This window comes from Aureobasidium subglaciale (genome assembly GCF_000721755.1).
Source record: "Aureobasidium subglaciale EXF-2481 unplaced genomic scaffold scaffold_4, whole genome shotgun sequence".
Classification (NCBI taxonomy): domain Eukaryota; kingdom Fungi; phylum Ascomycota; class Dothideomycetes; order Dothideales; family Saccotheciaceae; genus Aureobasidium; species Aureobasidium subglaciale.
In genome coordinates this window covers 408,688-421,586 of record NW_013566991.1, presented here as the reverse complement: position 1 = coordinate 421,586, position 12,899 = coordinate 408,688, and the positions used below count along the sequence as shown (strand labels likewise).

General features: G+C 51.0%; 7 protein-coding genes across 7 annotated transcripts; 4 read left to right on the top strand and 3 right to left on the bottom strand.

Annotated features, from left to right (window-relative positions):
- Nucleotides 1-27: 27 nt before the first annotated feature.
- Nucleotides 28-2,525, top strand: AUEXF2481DRAFT_37338 (uncharacterized protein; the record flags this gene model as incomplete). Its single annotated transcript, XM_013490864.1, has 3 exons — nt 28-608; nt 665-810; nt 861-2,525. The coding sequence occupies exons 1-3, from the start codon at nt 158-160 to the stop codon at nt 2,523-2,525; spliced, it is 2,262 nt and encodes a 753-aa protein (XP_013346318.1). The 5' UTR covers nt 28-157.
- A 266-nt stretch (nt 2,526-2,791) lies between these two features.
- Nucleotides 2,792-4,385, top strand: AUEXF2481DRAFT_37336 (uncharacterized protein). Its single transcript, XM_013490863.1, has 4 exons — nt 2,792-2,879; nt 2,933-3,014; nt 3,252-3,515; nt 3,577-4,385. Exons 2-4 carry the CDS (start codon nt 2,992-2,994, stop codon nt 3,971-3,973), a joined length of 684 nt encoding a protein of 227 aa, XP_013346317.1. The 5' UTR covers nt 2,792-2,879; nt 2,933-2,991; the 3' UTR covers nt 3,974-4,385.
- AUEXF2481DRAFT_77712 (uncharacterized protein) lies at nt 4,293-5,788 on the bottom strand (the record flags this gene model as incomplete). Its single annotated transcript, XM_013490992.1, has 3 exons — nt 5,150-5,788; nt 4,452-5,096; nt 4,293-4,396 (listed from the first exon to the last, which is right to left on the bottom strand). Exons 1-3 carry the CDS (start codon nt 5,562-5,564, stop codon nt 4,293-4,295), a joined length of 1,164 nt encoding a protein of 387 aa, XP_013346446.1. The 5' UTR covers nt 5,565-5,788.
- A 668-nt stretch (nt 5,789-6,456) lies between these two features.
- Nucleotides 6,457-8,339, top strand: AUEXF2481DRAFT_46215 (uncharacterized protein; the record flags this gene model as incomplete). The annotated part of the gene is made up of 5 exons (XM_013490923.1): nt 6,457-6,711; nt 6,769-6,999; nt 7,051-8,009; nt 8,067-8,165; nt 8,231-8,339. 5 exons carry the CDS (start codon nt 6,457-6,459, stop codon nt 8,337-8,339), a joined length of 1,653 nt encoding a protein of 550 aa, XP_013346377.1.
- AUEXF2481DRAFT_37333 (uncharacterized protein) lies at nt 8,306-9,487 on the bottom strand. The gene is made up of 3 exons (XM_013490862.1): nt 9,185-9,487; nt 9,063-9,123; nt 8,306-8,990 (listed from the first exon to the last, which is right to left on the bottom strand). Exons 1-3 carry the CDS (start codon nt 9,433-9,435, stop codon nt 8,451-8,453), a joined length of 852 nt encoding a protein of 283 aa, XP_013346316.1. The 5' UTR covers nt 9,436-9,487; the 3' UTR covers nt 8,306-8,450.
- A 161-nt stretch (nt 9,488-9,648) lies between these two features.
- Nucleotides 9,649-10,909, bottom strand: AUEXF2481DRAFT_77710 (uncharacterized protein). The gene is made up of 2 exons (XM_013490991.1): nt 10,378-10,909; nt 9,649-10,323 (listed from the first exon to the last, which is right to left on the bottom strand). The coding sequence occupies exons 1-2, from the start codon at nt 10,675-10,677 to the stop codon at nt 9,718-9,720; spliced, it is 906 nt and encodes a 301-aa protein (XP_013346445.1). The 5' UTR covers nt 10,678-10,909; the 3' UTR covers nt 9,649-9,717.
- Nucleotides 10,910-11,369: 460 nt separating this feature from the next.
- On the top strand, nt 11,370-12,708 carry AUEXF2481DRAFT_37330 (uncharacterized protein). Its single transcript, XM_013490861.1, has one exon. The coding sequence runs from the start codon at nt 11,581-11,583 to the stop codon at nt 12,643-12,645; it is 1,065 nt and encodes a 354-aa protein (XP_013346315.1). The 5' UTR covers nt 11,370-11,580; the 3' UTR covers nt 12,646-12,708.
- Nucleotides 12,709-12,899: the final 191 nt, after the last annotated feature.

The window sequence follows — 12,899 nt, the reverse complement described above, 5'->3', positions numbered from 1 at the left end:
CAATCGCCGGCTCTGGCGAGAAGAAAGACGAGGCGGTGGATGTTGTTGAATAATAGCCGCGGACCTCGTCTTTCATCTTTGTCCGCGTATTGACATGAGAGCGTCAAAGACGACATTCTGACAACAAAAGAGTGCATTCCTGGACATCCCCTTTCCAATGTCTGTCATACGAGTACCCCTATCGGAGCTCAGATTTTCGACATTGTCGCCGGCTACACCATCGACTGCTGAACCTTCTCATGCCCAACCCCAGATCGTCTTCACCAGGCAGTTGTGGGAGAGAACGATGCCATCTGCAGAACACGAAGACTTGAGTACAAGCTCCCAAGGTATTGCAAGTGACGGAAGTGTCAATTCGCGCAGAGTATCGACGAACATATCGATTGCACCGCAGCTGCAATCCTCACCAAAGGCCCGGCTTTCGGATACGCCGCTGACGCCTGAAGAGTCACCGCCTTTTCGCGACCAACGGAAGAGGAGCGCAGAAGCCCTTGATCCAGACGAGGTCCAAGACGTCAGTCCTTCGCATACCAGAGACGGTAGTACCGAGTCACTGGTCAACTTCTGTCTGTGCCAGCCTGAGCCGAAAGTCCCTAGACCTAGGAACGGTCAGTCTACGACATGCAATTTATGCTGTGAGATCTCGAGTGCTGATTCATGACAGCGTTCATCCTTTATCGTCAAAACCGTCAAGCCGCTGTAGTTGCTCAAAATCCTGGCCTTGCCAATCCTGACATATCAAAGATCATTGGCGAGCAGTGGAGAAACGAGCCTGAAGGAGAAAAGAATCGGTGGAAGGCATACGCAGAGGTTAGTGAAATTTGACATGCGCTTGGAGATCGAAGTTGACAGGATGATAGGAAGAGAAGCTGCAGCATCAACAAAAATACCCATCTTACCGGTACCAGCCCAAACGATCAGGACGCCGAGGCAGTGTCTCGTCCGAATCAGGCTTCTCAGGACCAGACCACCGCAAGTGTCAGAAGTGCGGTGGCAGAACCATTATCCACCCTACACCAAGCAAGCCCTCTTCAGCACGCGAGCGACTTGACAAGTCTGGAAGTCTAGAAACGAGTCCTTCATCGGCATATCCTCAATATCCTCCACGCTTGAACGCATTCCGACTCCCACCTCCGACACCCTCGTCCACCACAACGCCTTCAACTCGCTACCTGCCTATGCTCAACAACCTCTCTCTATCATCGCCCCACCCTCTTAACATGGCCAACGGACGTTCTTCTCAGCCATACATGATCCAGCGTGGCGAAGGCGAAGACGAGCACTCGTCCATCCTGTCCCCTGACTCGAAGCGACGCAGATTTGAATCTCCCCAAGGGACATACGTCATGTCAACGCGAACTATGCCACCAAGACAGAATGCTGGCCCTGGCACACCATTTCCCTTCGGTCCACAAGGGCAATCTTCACTACAGCAAGGTCGGCAGATGGGGCCGCCTCATCAATTCCCGCCCCCGCCTGGTACGCAGCATCTTCGCAGGGAGAGCTTACCGCGACCAACCGATCTTCTGCGAGGTCCAGTGCCGCCCAACATGATGGGACCTCCACCTCGTCCCGGACCTGGTTACTCACAACACCGAGCTAGTCAACGTCCGGGTGGACCGGAGCTCAGCTTGACACTACCTCCTCTACAAGCTGGCACCATGTCTGGCCCTCCGACATCCACCAGGTCGGGTCCTGGACAACTACCAAGCGGCAACAGAGGAAGCGACTCGAAAGAGCCCGACAGACGCAGCGTGGGTGAGATCATTATGTCGATGTCATTCATGGCCAAAGTTCAGATCCTTGGTCGAGTTGCACCACCCTCTGCTACTAGTGAAAACAAGCCTCGAGGAACTATCATCGCCATCGAGGGCGATGACCCGGAAGCAGCTCGCAACGTGACCGACTGGCTCGAGGAGTTTTTAGGTCGTGAAGGCGACATGGTGGTCAAAGTAGTTGATGGCCCAAAGCTCCCGGAAGGCAGTGACGAGCAAGATGTGCAGATTCCAGAGCTACTACGAACAGTTGGTGAGTGGCACGAGAAGAGCAAGAGTATTGAGCAACTTGTCCGTGGCGACAAGGACAGAAAGAACAGCAACATGAGTTTACAGTCCGAAGTCGGACTTGACAGCGAGGCTATGGAAGTTGACACTTGTCATGGCAGCGGTAGCAAGTTGGTGATATTACTGCGTACGTATACCGTGACAGCATCCAACGTGTTTGCATCGCGAGTGGCCATCAAGGACGCGTACAAGGCAGCCGACCACTGGCAGTGGACAGCGACGTTGTGGCGCGGCATTGTCGGGCCGGACATGACAGTCTATGTCAAGGAAGCCGACAAGACGGAGGATGGAGGGAAAGGTGGAGTTGAGATCAAGGAAGAAAACCGGATCATGGCGGTCCGACGTTTCAAGGGCACCGAAGAGAACGGCGGCGTGGAGGGCATTGAAGCAGGCACGTTGCGACGTCTCGGGTTTGAGGTGGGCGAATGGGTCAGGAGTGGAGGGGGAGCAGGAAAGGAGTAGAGTCGACGGCTTGGGTCGCCATAAATTAGCTACGTTCTACCACTTGAAATGGTATGTCATTCTGGAAATGCATTTCCTTGGGAACATGGTGTTCTGGGAAGATGGTCAATTTCGTGAGTGATGATGCAAGAGCAAACAAGGTTGCGAAGATTGATTGAAGCTTGGCGAGGGTCCGCTCCCACGAGTTGTGGGGGAGCGGCTCCTAGGGCCGTCCCATGTCAACAAAGGAACAATCAACACAGCCCTCTCAAATCCCATCAACAACGTACAGCAATCAGGTGCAAGGCAGCGGACATATACGAGCCAAACGCAATCGCAGGCGTGACGCAGCATCCGTGTGACTGATAAGATCGGGTGAGCATGTGTGGCCAACGTCTTCATTCCTCGTTAGCGGCTGACGGAATGAGGTTGAAGTCGCAGCTGAACAAGGGATAAGACATCAGTACATACCGCCGTCGCGAGCAGCATGGCGACCTTCATGCAGACAATGTTGGTGCAATCCTCCCCTCCCCGTCCACACTTCCCCAGCCAGGCGCGACCGCTGCCTGCCTTGCACTCCAATGTGTTGGCAGCCAGCGAGTCGTGGTCGCAGTTGTCCTTGTGCTTCCCAGACAGTCCACGCAGCACCCACACTGCTACATCGACGTCTTCGCCCCTCCAGAACCGCTTCCGCAATGCGCTGGGCAAAGGAATCCACACAGATGCTGACATGTTCTCGACTTGCAGCAACGCCGGACGTGGCACGCGCTCCTCCTTCAGGCCTGCGCGCACTGCTAAGGGCACAAACAGTTGGCAGCTTAAGCAGTTCGCCGAGGCGACACTGGGAAGCGGCAGCTTGAGAAAAGTCGTGCGCTTGCCCGAGGGCGAGGACAAGGACGAATGGCTGGCTGTCAACGTCGTCGACTTTTACAACCAGATCAATCTGCTGTATGGCGCAATCACAGAGTTCTGCAGCCCTCACTCGTGTCCCGAGATGAAGGCGACCGATGAGTATGACCCATCTTGTCATTCTTTCCCGCTCTCGAAACCTGCTAATCCACATCTCTACCAGATTCGAGTACCTCTGGCACAACCCCCCAGACTTCCCTCGCCCCGTCCGTCTTCCTGCTCCCAGCTACATCTCGAACCTCCTCTCGTGGACCTCGAACATCCTCTCAGACGTCAACGTCTTTCCCACACATCCAGGAGTACCCTTCCCTCCGACCTTCCAATCCACCATCAAGCAAATCTTCAAGCGCCTCTACCGCATCTACGCCCACATCTACTGTCACCACTACGGCGTCATCAGAGGGCTTGGCCTCGAAGCACATCTCAATACTGGCTTCAAGCACTATGTCCTGTTTGTCGAGGAATTCGCTCTTGCTGACGAGGGCGGCAGAAGAGACGCCAAGGCCGAGTGGTACGGTCCATTGGGCGAACTGGTCGAGAGCATGTTGCGCAGCGACTAGTCTGGCTTGCCAAGTCTCTCTCCTACAATTGCTGCTTTTCTGCCCAGGTTAGTCGGGCACGCCGGCGTTGGTTTCTCGGAATTGGGTCATGGACACGGGACTATATGGTACGCGCTTTTTCTGTTATCTTCACTGTTTTCACACGGCCTTCGTAACACAAGATGGACGAGCTTCAACGGGCGACCTAAATTGCCGAAGCCCTATCTTAATTTTGCATTATTCGTTCTTGCCCATTTCACCTCTCACCCATCAGATTCATCGTGATCATCAATTTCCTAGCACCGACAGTCTCATCAACCTCGGCCGTCCAAAGCCATGTTCAGTTACTTGAATCTCCAAATGGAGTCTCGTAAGGAGGCTCAGCCTGGGGTGTCAAGCGAGCGAGGTGGCGACGTTGACCATCTTGCCAGTCAAGAATGGCAGCTGTGAGGTATCAAGTCAGCAAACATCCAATACGATGGCATCCGTTCGAACTCACTATGAGCAGTCACGCGGTTGTCCCAAACGATTACAGTTCCAGGTGCCCACTTGACTCTGGCCTGAATGTCCTGCGAGTATGCAATATGGTCATACAGGAACTTGAGCAAGTAATCCGACTCTTCCTTCTTGAAGCCAGCGATACGTCTGACGAATTGCTGGTTGACGAACAGAGCTTTTTCACCTGTCGCAGGGTGTGTTCTGACCACGGGATGGGTATTGGCGACCGGATCACGTCTCACAATGCTGCCTCGAGCGAGAGCATTTTGTGCTTGTTCATGAGCAGAGTGGACTGCTTTCAACCCGTGCAGACGCTTCTGGAACTCGGGAGACAATCTTCGGTATGCTTCTGCTTGGTTGACGAAACAAGTGTCGCCTCCTGCAGAGGGACCGTCCAGGATGTACAGGAATGTGGTGCCTGGAGGTTGCTGCTCGTAAGTCACGTCGCTGTGCCAGGTGATGCTGTTGGTACGCTCCTCAAAGTAGTCTTTGGCGGTTGTGTCGGCTGCAGATCTGTGGACCAAGTGGACCTTGGGATAGCCCTTTGGTGCGCCAGAGGCTGGATGAATGTGTGATGGTCCAAAGTATTCAGCAAAGTCTATGGCATCCTGGATTGGCAGGTCTGCAAAGTCCTGGTCGCGGAAAGCTGATACTGCGTTAGTGTCTCAGTGCAAGCATGATGATTATGGCAATGCTTACCAACAACCTTCTTCTGTGCGACGTAGAGGGCAAGTTCGTCTTTGCCAGCTTTGTCAAGCTTGCTAAGCTGTACACCCTTGACTTCTGCACCGATGTTGGCAGTAATGTCTTCAACGGAGGAAGCTCCCTTGAACAGATTCTTGAACGATGGGTCGGCATCCTTTCCGTGCTCATACGCCTCAAAAGGTTGATTGGGTGGATATTTGCCTCCAATGTCCTTTTCATTATCCCAGACGGGAAGGTACAATGGATACTTGGCCGGTGGGTGCTTTCCAACACCTTTCAATTCGCTTTCATAATTTGTCGTCTTGGGGCCTTGAGCAAAAGCTTCCTTGTATCCTTCTTGACTCTGGTTTTTGGCGTATACTTGTTCTGCGTCCGCGTTATGGACAACATCAATTAGTGCGGGAGCCATAGTTTAGTGAATGTGGATCTATGATAAGTACGAGGTAAAAGAAAAAGAGTTGGTTTGGAGACCAAGCAGAAGGAGCGACCATGCTACTTTTGAACTCAGCCCCGGCTGCCGGCAATCATTAGAAAGATCGACCATGATACAACGGAATGATACATCGTGGACCTTCCCAATACAACTCGACGAACAAATCGCAGATCGCAGAACATATATTCACGATAACTTCACAGCATTGCGTGCGATGGTCAAACGTTGTCGACTCGTCGCGCAACCTACCAAGCTCACCAATGTCTCCACGGCAGTTTGAACTGCCACTTAAGAAACAAACTCACGAGCAGTACATGACTCTGTACTTTCAATCACCACATCATTGACCTATAGTAGATCAGTATGTAATCAGATGAATATCAGGCTAATGCGTGGTCAAGATGTCGCCATGCTTGCTCATGAACTCCGCAAAGCACGCCATACCACAATCACTTCCCGATTAGGCAATTCTGGACCTCTTAGCCCTGTTTGCATCAGCAACGTGCCACATCACACAATAAGGAGTGTCAGGTAAACTACTGATGAAGAGCATGCTTTGCTCTCTAATCCTATTTAGCCATCGGTGAGAAAGGCGATATTGCGGATGCTACCATGCAACATCAACGTGGGAGGACGAGTCGTATCCACTCAAGTCCAAGTCATGGTACTGAGTACGCGGTCCACTATCAGGTCTCAACAGCCCTGGTCAATCCGCCTGCGTAATCACGTTTGCCACGCGAGGAAAATGTTCGTCGCGTACGACGTTGGAGGATCGAAACTTTTATACTTGACGACTGAGTTGCCAGCACCTGCCAAAACTCTTATCTATCTTCCTCCTTCCGTCGTCAATTGATTCCGTCGTGCGACTATGGGCCAGATGGACAAGGTTGAGAGCGACACGAGCTCCACTGACTCGAATAATGCTTCGGGTACCAAGGCCTTCCCGTTGGCCACAGTAGAAGAGCCAGTGATCTTCGACACAACAGGCAAGACTCGAGAGACTGCATTCGATACACAGTCATTCGAAAGCTACTATAAGCCTATTGAGAGCTATGAAGGATATCACAGATGGGATCCAAAGTTCCAATGGGAGGCCAAGGAAGAGAAGAAGCTTGTCAGAAAGGTCAGCGACTCTTGCACATAGTCGACTTGACTTTCACTGACGCTCATCCTAAACTAGATCGACTTGCGTATCTGTTCCTGGGTCTGCTTCATGTTCTTTGCGCTTCAACTCGATCGAGGCAACATCTCACAAGCACTTTCTGACAACATGCTCACGGACATTGGAATAAACACAAACGACTATAACACTGGTCAGACCATCTTCTATCTCTGCTTCTTGTTTGCAGAGCTCCCAAGTCAAATGCTGGGAAAGAAGATTGGCCCTGACCGATGGGTGCCCATTCAGATGGTGAGAACGAAAGCAGTCATGCTGTTCTAGTACACACTCATATATGTACAGGTCCTATGGTCTCTGGTCGCTGCTTGCCAGGCTTTTATCAACGGCCGTTCGTCCTTCTGGGCTTGCAGAGCACTGCTTGGTCTGCTCGAAGGAGGTTTCATCCCCGACAACATCTTGTATCTGTCCTACTGGTACAAGACGCGCGAGCTTCCCATCAGACTGTGCTACTTCTGGTTCTCATATCAGTTCACTAGCATTGTATCCGCCTTCCTTGCCTTTGGTTTCCTCCACATGCGTGGCCTCAACGGTATCGCCGGATGGCGATGGCTGTTCGCTCTGGAAGGCTGTCTTACTGGTATAATCGGTGTTATCTCCTGGTTCTACATTCCGCCTTCGCCCACACAAACTGCCTCCAAGTTCCGTGGTAAAGACGGCTGGTTTAACGAAAGAGAAGAGAAGATTATGGTCAACAGAGTGTTGAGAGATGACCCAAGCAAGGGTGATATGCACAACAGACAAGCTCTTTCTCTAGGCATGTTCTGGAAGTGTCTCAAGGACTATCACATGTGGCCCATCTATCTCCTCGGATTGACTTGGATGATGCCTGCCAACCCCATGACTTCATACCTCACGCTCAATCTTAAGAGCGCTGGCTTCTCGACTTTCCAGGTCAACCTTCTCTGCATTCCGGCTTATTGCTTCTTCATCATCAATTTACTCTGGTTGTCATATCTGTCGGAGAAGATCAATGATCGATTCCTCATCGGCACCGTTTCTCAGATCTTCGTCTTGCCTTGCTTAATTGCGTTAGAGGTATTACCGACTGGAAGAAGTCATTGGGCTACTTGGATCCTGAGTTGCTTGGTATATGCACAACCGTACATTCATCCGGTCATTGTGGCCGTGACGAGCAGAAATGGTGGTAGTGTTCGTACGCGAGCAGTGGCGACAGCGTTGTACAACATGTTTGTGCAGGCTTCTTCCATCATCTCATCCAACATTTACCGTGAGCAAGACAAGTAAGCAACAACTTCTTCGCCATCTCTATAGGAGCATCCTACTGACATTCATCATAGGCCATACTACTTCTTTGGCAACAAAGTTCTTATCGGAATTGTCTGCTGGAATATCTGCGCCTTTGTTGGATGCAAAGTCTTTTATGTGACGGTCAACAAGTAAGTTCACGGAATCCGCCGAGGCTCTCGTAGATCGAGACAAGTTTGCTAATCTCCGCCGACAGACGTCGTGATGAGAAATGGAATGCTATGAACAAGGAGCAAAAGGAACATTACCTTGCGACTACGACTGATGAGGGCAACAAGCGTTTGGATTTTAGATTCACCCATTAGATGAAAGATGAGAAGACACAGAGTGACCAAACTTACTGTCAAAGAATGATAGAGACAAATGTAAATTAGACTAGGAAAGGAAGAGTTCGTGGATCATGAAGCGAAACCCGTCTAAGACTTCTTGTACCCATCAACATCAGTGCTGGTACTCAACTTCTCAAACTTCTTGACGTTCTCCCGGTACTGATCCAGCTTCTCGTTGATGCCAGCATAAGCATCAGTACCAATTACACATCTAAGCGGTGGATCATCCATAACAGCCAACTCATACATACACCTAGCACCCTTTGGCGGATCACCAGCCTGCGTACCATTTCTCTCCCCCATACTCTTCTTCGCATCCAAATGATCATAATCCTCATTCTTATTCGCACCGAAATCCATACTTCTGCCAGCCCAATCGGTTCGGAAACCGCCGGGTTCAATGCAAGTAAGCTTGATGTTCCACTCTGGCTTTAGCTCCTTGGAAAGGGCTTCGGTGTAGCCTTCTACTGCCCATTTGGAAGCACAGTAGATGGAGAAGAGGGGGACACCGCGTTGGCCGCCGATGGAGGTTACTTGTTGGATCACACCGCCTTGGGGCTTTTGTGCGCGCATGGATTCGAGGGCTTTGCGGGTTACGTCGAGGAGGCCGAAGAAGTTGACTTCCATCTAAAGGAGGGGTGTGGGTTAGTGGTGATGGTTTTGGGGAAGAGGGTGGTGGGGAAGATTGGAAGTCTTTACCTGTTTACGAATCTGCTCTTCGCTTAGACTCTCAAATTCGCCGGCAAGACCATAGCCAGCACTGGGATATGTCAGTTACTGAGGCTCAATCATGGAATGTCTAGGCTCTTGAAGGGACTTACTTGTTGACGACGACATCAAGACGTCCAAACTTGTCAATGGCCTTTTGGAAGGCAGCATCGATGGACTCTTTCTTGGTAACATCAAGGTCTACAGCAAGATAGTTTTCATCGGTTGCTCCCTCGGGCTTCTCAAGCTTTGACGAGTTGCGAGCAGTAGCAACGGCATGATCGCCCTCTGCAATGATTTTCTTGACGTACTCGGCGCCGAAGCCGGTGGAAGTTCCTGTGACGAAAAAGACCTTTGGTGACATGTTTGATAGAGTGCTGATTTCCGAGATCAATTGAACTTGGCTATGGTGGTCGTGTTTATATGGGTTTATGTTTGGGTTCATGAAAGACGTCACCGACTCGTCATATGTCTAAACTCCGCTCAACTCCGGCACCTTGGTGGCCACTTCCTCGGAGCTTTTAGATCGCGTTCACTTCTTCGATGCACAGAAATTACAAATTGCAAGAAATTCAATGGCACAGTTGCTGAGGATGACGACCCCGAAGCATGATATTGGTATTTTGCTCAGTCTAGCCTAGTGAATTTAAGCCTGGCCCATCCACTTGAGCACCTCTTTACCTAGGGACTCTTCCCGCTCGATTCCGGTGCTTAATCCAAGGACGGTGCTGAAATGGTTGTGCCCTTCGAGTAAAACCTCACTCAGCTTCTCTTGGCCGAATTTCTCTTTGTACTTGTTGACAAAGTCTTGACTGCAGTCAAGAATCTCATCTTGGGGATCCAGAGTGGCAGTAACAACCAACAATCTTGTGATTGGAGACTCAGCTCTCGATACAAGTCCAAGGGCACAGTCCTGCTCTACCCTGTCTTTGTAATATGTTGTGAGGACTTCTGTGCGGTCGTCACCAGCTTGTTGGAAGTGTGCAGGTATAGAGACCAGTACGACACCCTGGATGACTACTGGACCTGATTGAACTGTCTTCCTTGACTCGGCGAGCGATTTTTCGAGTAGCCAGGTTGCAGAGTGTACTGCACCAGCAGAATTGCCCATAATATAGAGCTTGTGGTTGCCGCCAGTAAAGCGGTTCTTGATCCATCCGATGGCACCTGCTATATCCTGACCTCCAGAAGGGAATGCGCCACCGTCGCCAGTACGTCTGTAGTCGGGGATCACTGTGACGAAACCTCTGGACTGTGACTAGTCAGCTTCTCAAGCATACGACCGATCTCATAGCTTCAGGCTTACCGAGAAGTAGTGGCCTATGTTTGCGTACACCAGACCTTCCGCTGTTGGCGGGCTAGGCATGCGCTTGTCACCTCTGGAGAGACCGCCTCCATAGACAAAGACGAGTATTGGTGTGTCATCTGTAACTTGATCTGGACTGTAGAAATCAAGCTTTTGACGCGGGTCGGAGCCATACTTGAACTCTTCACGCGGAGTTGATTCGATGCTCCTCCTGTTCTTCTCGTGCAGAGTAGCGTATGTCTTCATCGTCGGCATCAAGGCCGGGAAGATGGAGCGACCGAATTCTGGTAATTGATCCATGGCTTTCGATGATTTACAGAAGGTCTCAAGTGGATGTAGAGCTATGTTGCAAGTTTGCAGATGCAGATGGAGAAGATGCAAGGCTTCGTTTGTCAATGTCCCGCATCGAAATGCCGCTGCTCCTGCATGCGACCGGAGCTCTACTTATCCACCTTCCGTTGGCAGTGACGACTGATAGTATGCCCTAAGCGGGCTTCGGCACATGGACACAAACATCGAGCAAATTAAAACTTTGGCTTTCTGACCGGTATGCGAGAGGGGAAGGAGGGAGGGGTCGTGGATCAGGGCTTAGTTAGGGCATTGCCCCACGATCCGGCCGAGCATGGCCGAGCCTGGTATGATCGGCGTGCTCAATCACGTCCTTCGATTGTGGGGAGGTCAAATCAATCACTCTTTTTTCCCAGGCGAGTCGCCAACCATGAGTGCCAGCTTCCGCAATGTACGAACCCCAGCATCCAAACATGAAGCGATCACATTGGATCCTGGATTGACCACAACAGACGTGAAAGCGTCTCGATCCCCACAATCCCCACACCATGGACGGTTCACGTCTCGAGCACTGTCGCTCCAAAGTCAAAACACCTTGCCCTCGGCTGGGGCCCCACAAGCGAAAGGTTCGAGAAGGGAGGTAGGTAATCATGTGGCTTGTCGTGAACGTCCTCTCGGAAAGATAGCCAACCCGAACGGTGAGCAGAGGTAGGGCAAGGTATCATATCCACGTTTGATGTGAGTAAGGCAGCCACCATCACATAAAGTCTGTAGCATGCCCTGAGTGTCTCGTCCTTCTCATCTTCCAATCCCCACTCTGTCTTGACCTCCCTTCCTCCTTCACCAGAATCGAATTTCAGCAACCTTACCCTTCGTACTTCTCCAAAACGCAGTCAGCAACACACAATCGCCATCATGCCTGTCCCTGTCCTCAGCCAGCCACCCGGTAAACCCGACTCCAGCTATGTAATCCCCGTCTTCGGCGGCGAGCTCTGGACAATCCCAACCTCAAACTCCGTCATGCGCATGCTCGTCACAGAAAAAGAATCAAAAGGCGACTTTGCCGTAGTCTCCACAGGCGGCCAACAAGACAATCCCATCGGCTTCCACTACCACCGCGAAGCCCACGATGTCTTTCTCTGCTTAAAGGGCAGCATGAATGTTTGGGCCAACGACTCTGCACGCACACTGCTTCCGGGTGACTTTGCTTCTGTGCCGCCTAATGTGGTGCATCAATACCAAATCCTGGGCTCGCACACCGAGTTTGCTGGATTAATTGTTCCTGGAGGTTGGGAAGAATTCTTCAGATTCATCGGAGAGCCTTTTGCTTCTTCGCCAATGGGTCCTTTGTTCCCTACCCGCGATCGCAGAAATCCCATGGAGGTCTTGGTGCCCAAGCTTATCGCCGCGACTGAAAAGTTCGACATGATCCCAAAGCGCGATCATAAAGGTGCTGAACCTACCCTTTGCACAAAAGACGATGACAAACTCTCAAATTCGGCAACAACACCGTACTTCCTCAAGGCAGATGCTGGACCTAGATATGCTTCTGCTGGCTTACTGGTGAAGCCACTGTGTCAGAAGGCTGATTCGAACGACAAGTTCAGTATTGCAAGGATTGAAGGATCAGAGACGATCAAATCCCAGTACCTGGCTTACAAAACCTTGACGTTCGCAACTTCGCATCATTGCTTCTTGGTCGACATGGGTTCTTTCCGTTTGACTGTTAATGGTCAAGGCTCCACCATCAGTGCCGGCGAGACCATCTTTGTTCCTGCTGGGCAAGAGTTCACTCTTGAGGTTGCAAGTAGATACTCTGCTCTCTACGTCTTTACCAACGGAGGTGGTTTAGTAGAACTGTTGGTCGGTATGGGCAAGGAATACCAAAGCCAGATCATTGCCGAAGAGTTCCCCACTGAGAATGATGAAGTCGATGGATTGGCCGACAAGGTCGGTGTCAAAATTGGAGAACCTTTGTAGAGATGTGATTAAATTGAACCAATGAAGTCATAACAACAAAAAAAATTCGAGTACCATGGCCACCCCCCTTTCCTCATAAGAATGATAAAGAAGAATGCTGTTGAAGAAACAAGTCGTGGACAAGGAAACATGCAGCAAAAAGAGATACAAGAACAAAACATACAGCAGCAGGGATTCCCACGTGGTCACCCACCGTAGTACTAATCTGCCGTTCAACTGCTTATGTATGGCAGAGCGGACGGGATGCCCAGTTT

Coding starts and splice junctions, on each gene's coding strand:
- AUEXF2481DRAFT_37336 (XM_013490863.1), top strand. CDS start 2,992: ATGGCGACCTTCATGCAGACAAT. Junction 3,015..3,251: donor GCGACCTTCATGCAGACAAT/GTTGGTGCAATC, acceptor CTCGACTTGCAG/CAACGCCGGACGTGGCACGC. Junction 3,516..3,576: donor GAGATGAAGGCGACCGATGA/GTATGACCCATC, acceptor CATCTCTACCAG/ATTCGAGTACCTCTGGCACA.
- AUEXF2481DRAFT_37333 (XM_013490862.1), bottom strand. CDS start 9,435: ATGTCACCAAAGGTCTTTTTCGTCACAGGAACTTCCACCGGCTTCGGC. Junction 9,124..9,184: donor CTTGATGTCGTCGTCAACAA/GTAAGTCCCTTC, acceptor GACATATCCCAG/TGCTGGCTATGGTCTTGCCG. Junction 8,991..9,062: donor AAGAGCAGATTCGTAAACAG/GTAAAGACTTCC, acceptor CCCCTCCTTTAG/ATGGAAGTCAACTTCTTCGG.
- AUEXF2481DRAFT_77710 (XM_013490991.1), bottom strand. CDS start 10,677: ATGGATCAATTACCAGAATTCGGTCGCTCCATCTTCCCGGCCTTGATG. Junction 10,324..10,377: donor ACATAGGCCACTACTTCTCG/GTAAGCCTGAAG, acceptor GACTAGTCACAG/TCCAGAGGTTTCGTCACAGT.
- AUEXF2481DRAFT_37330 (XM_013490861.1), top strand. CDS start 11,581: ATGCCTGTCCCTGTCCTCAGCCAGCCACCCGGTAAACCCGACTCCAGC.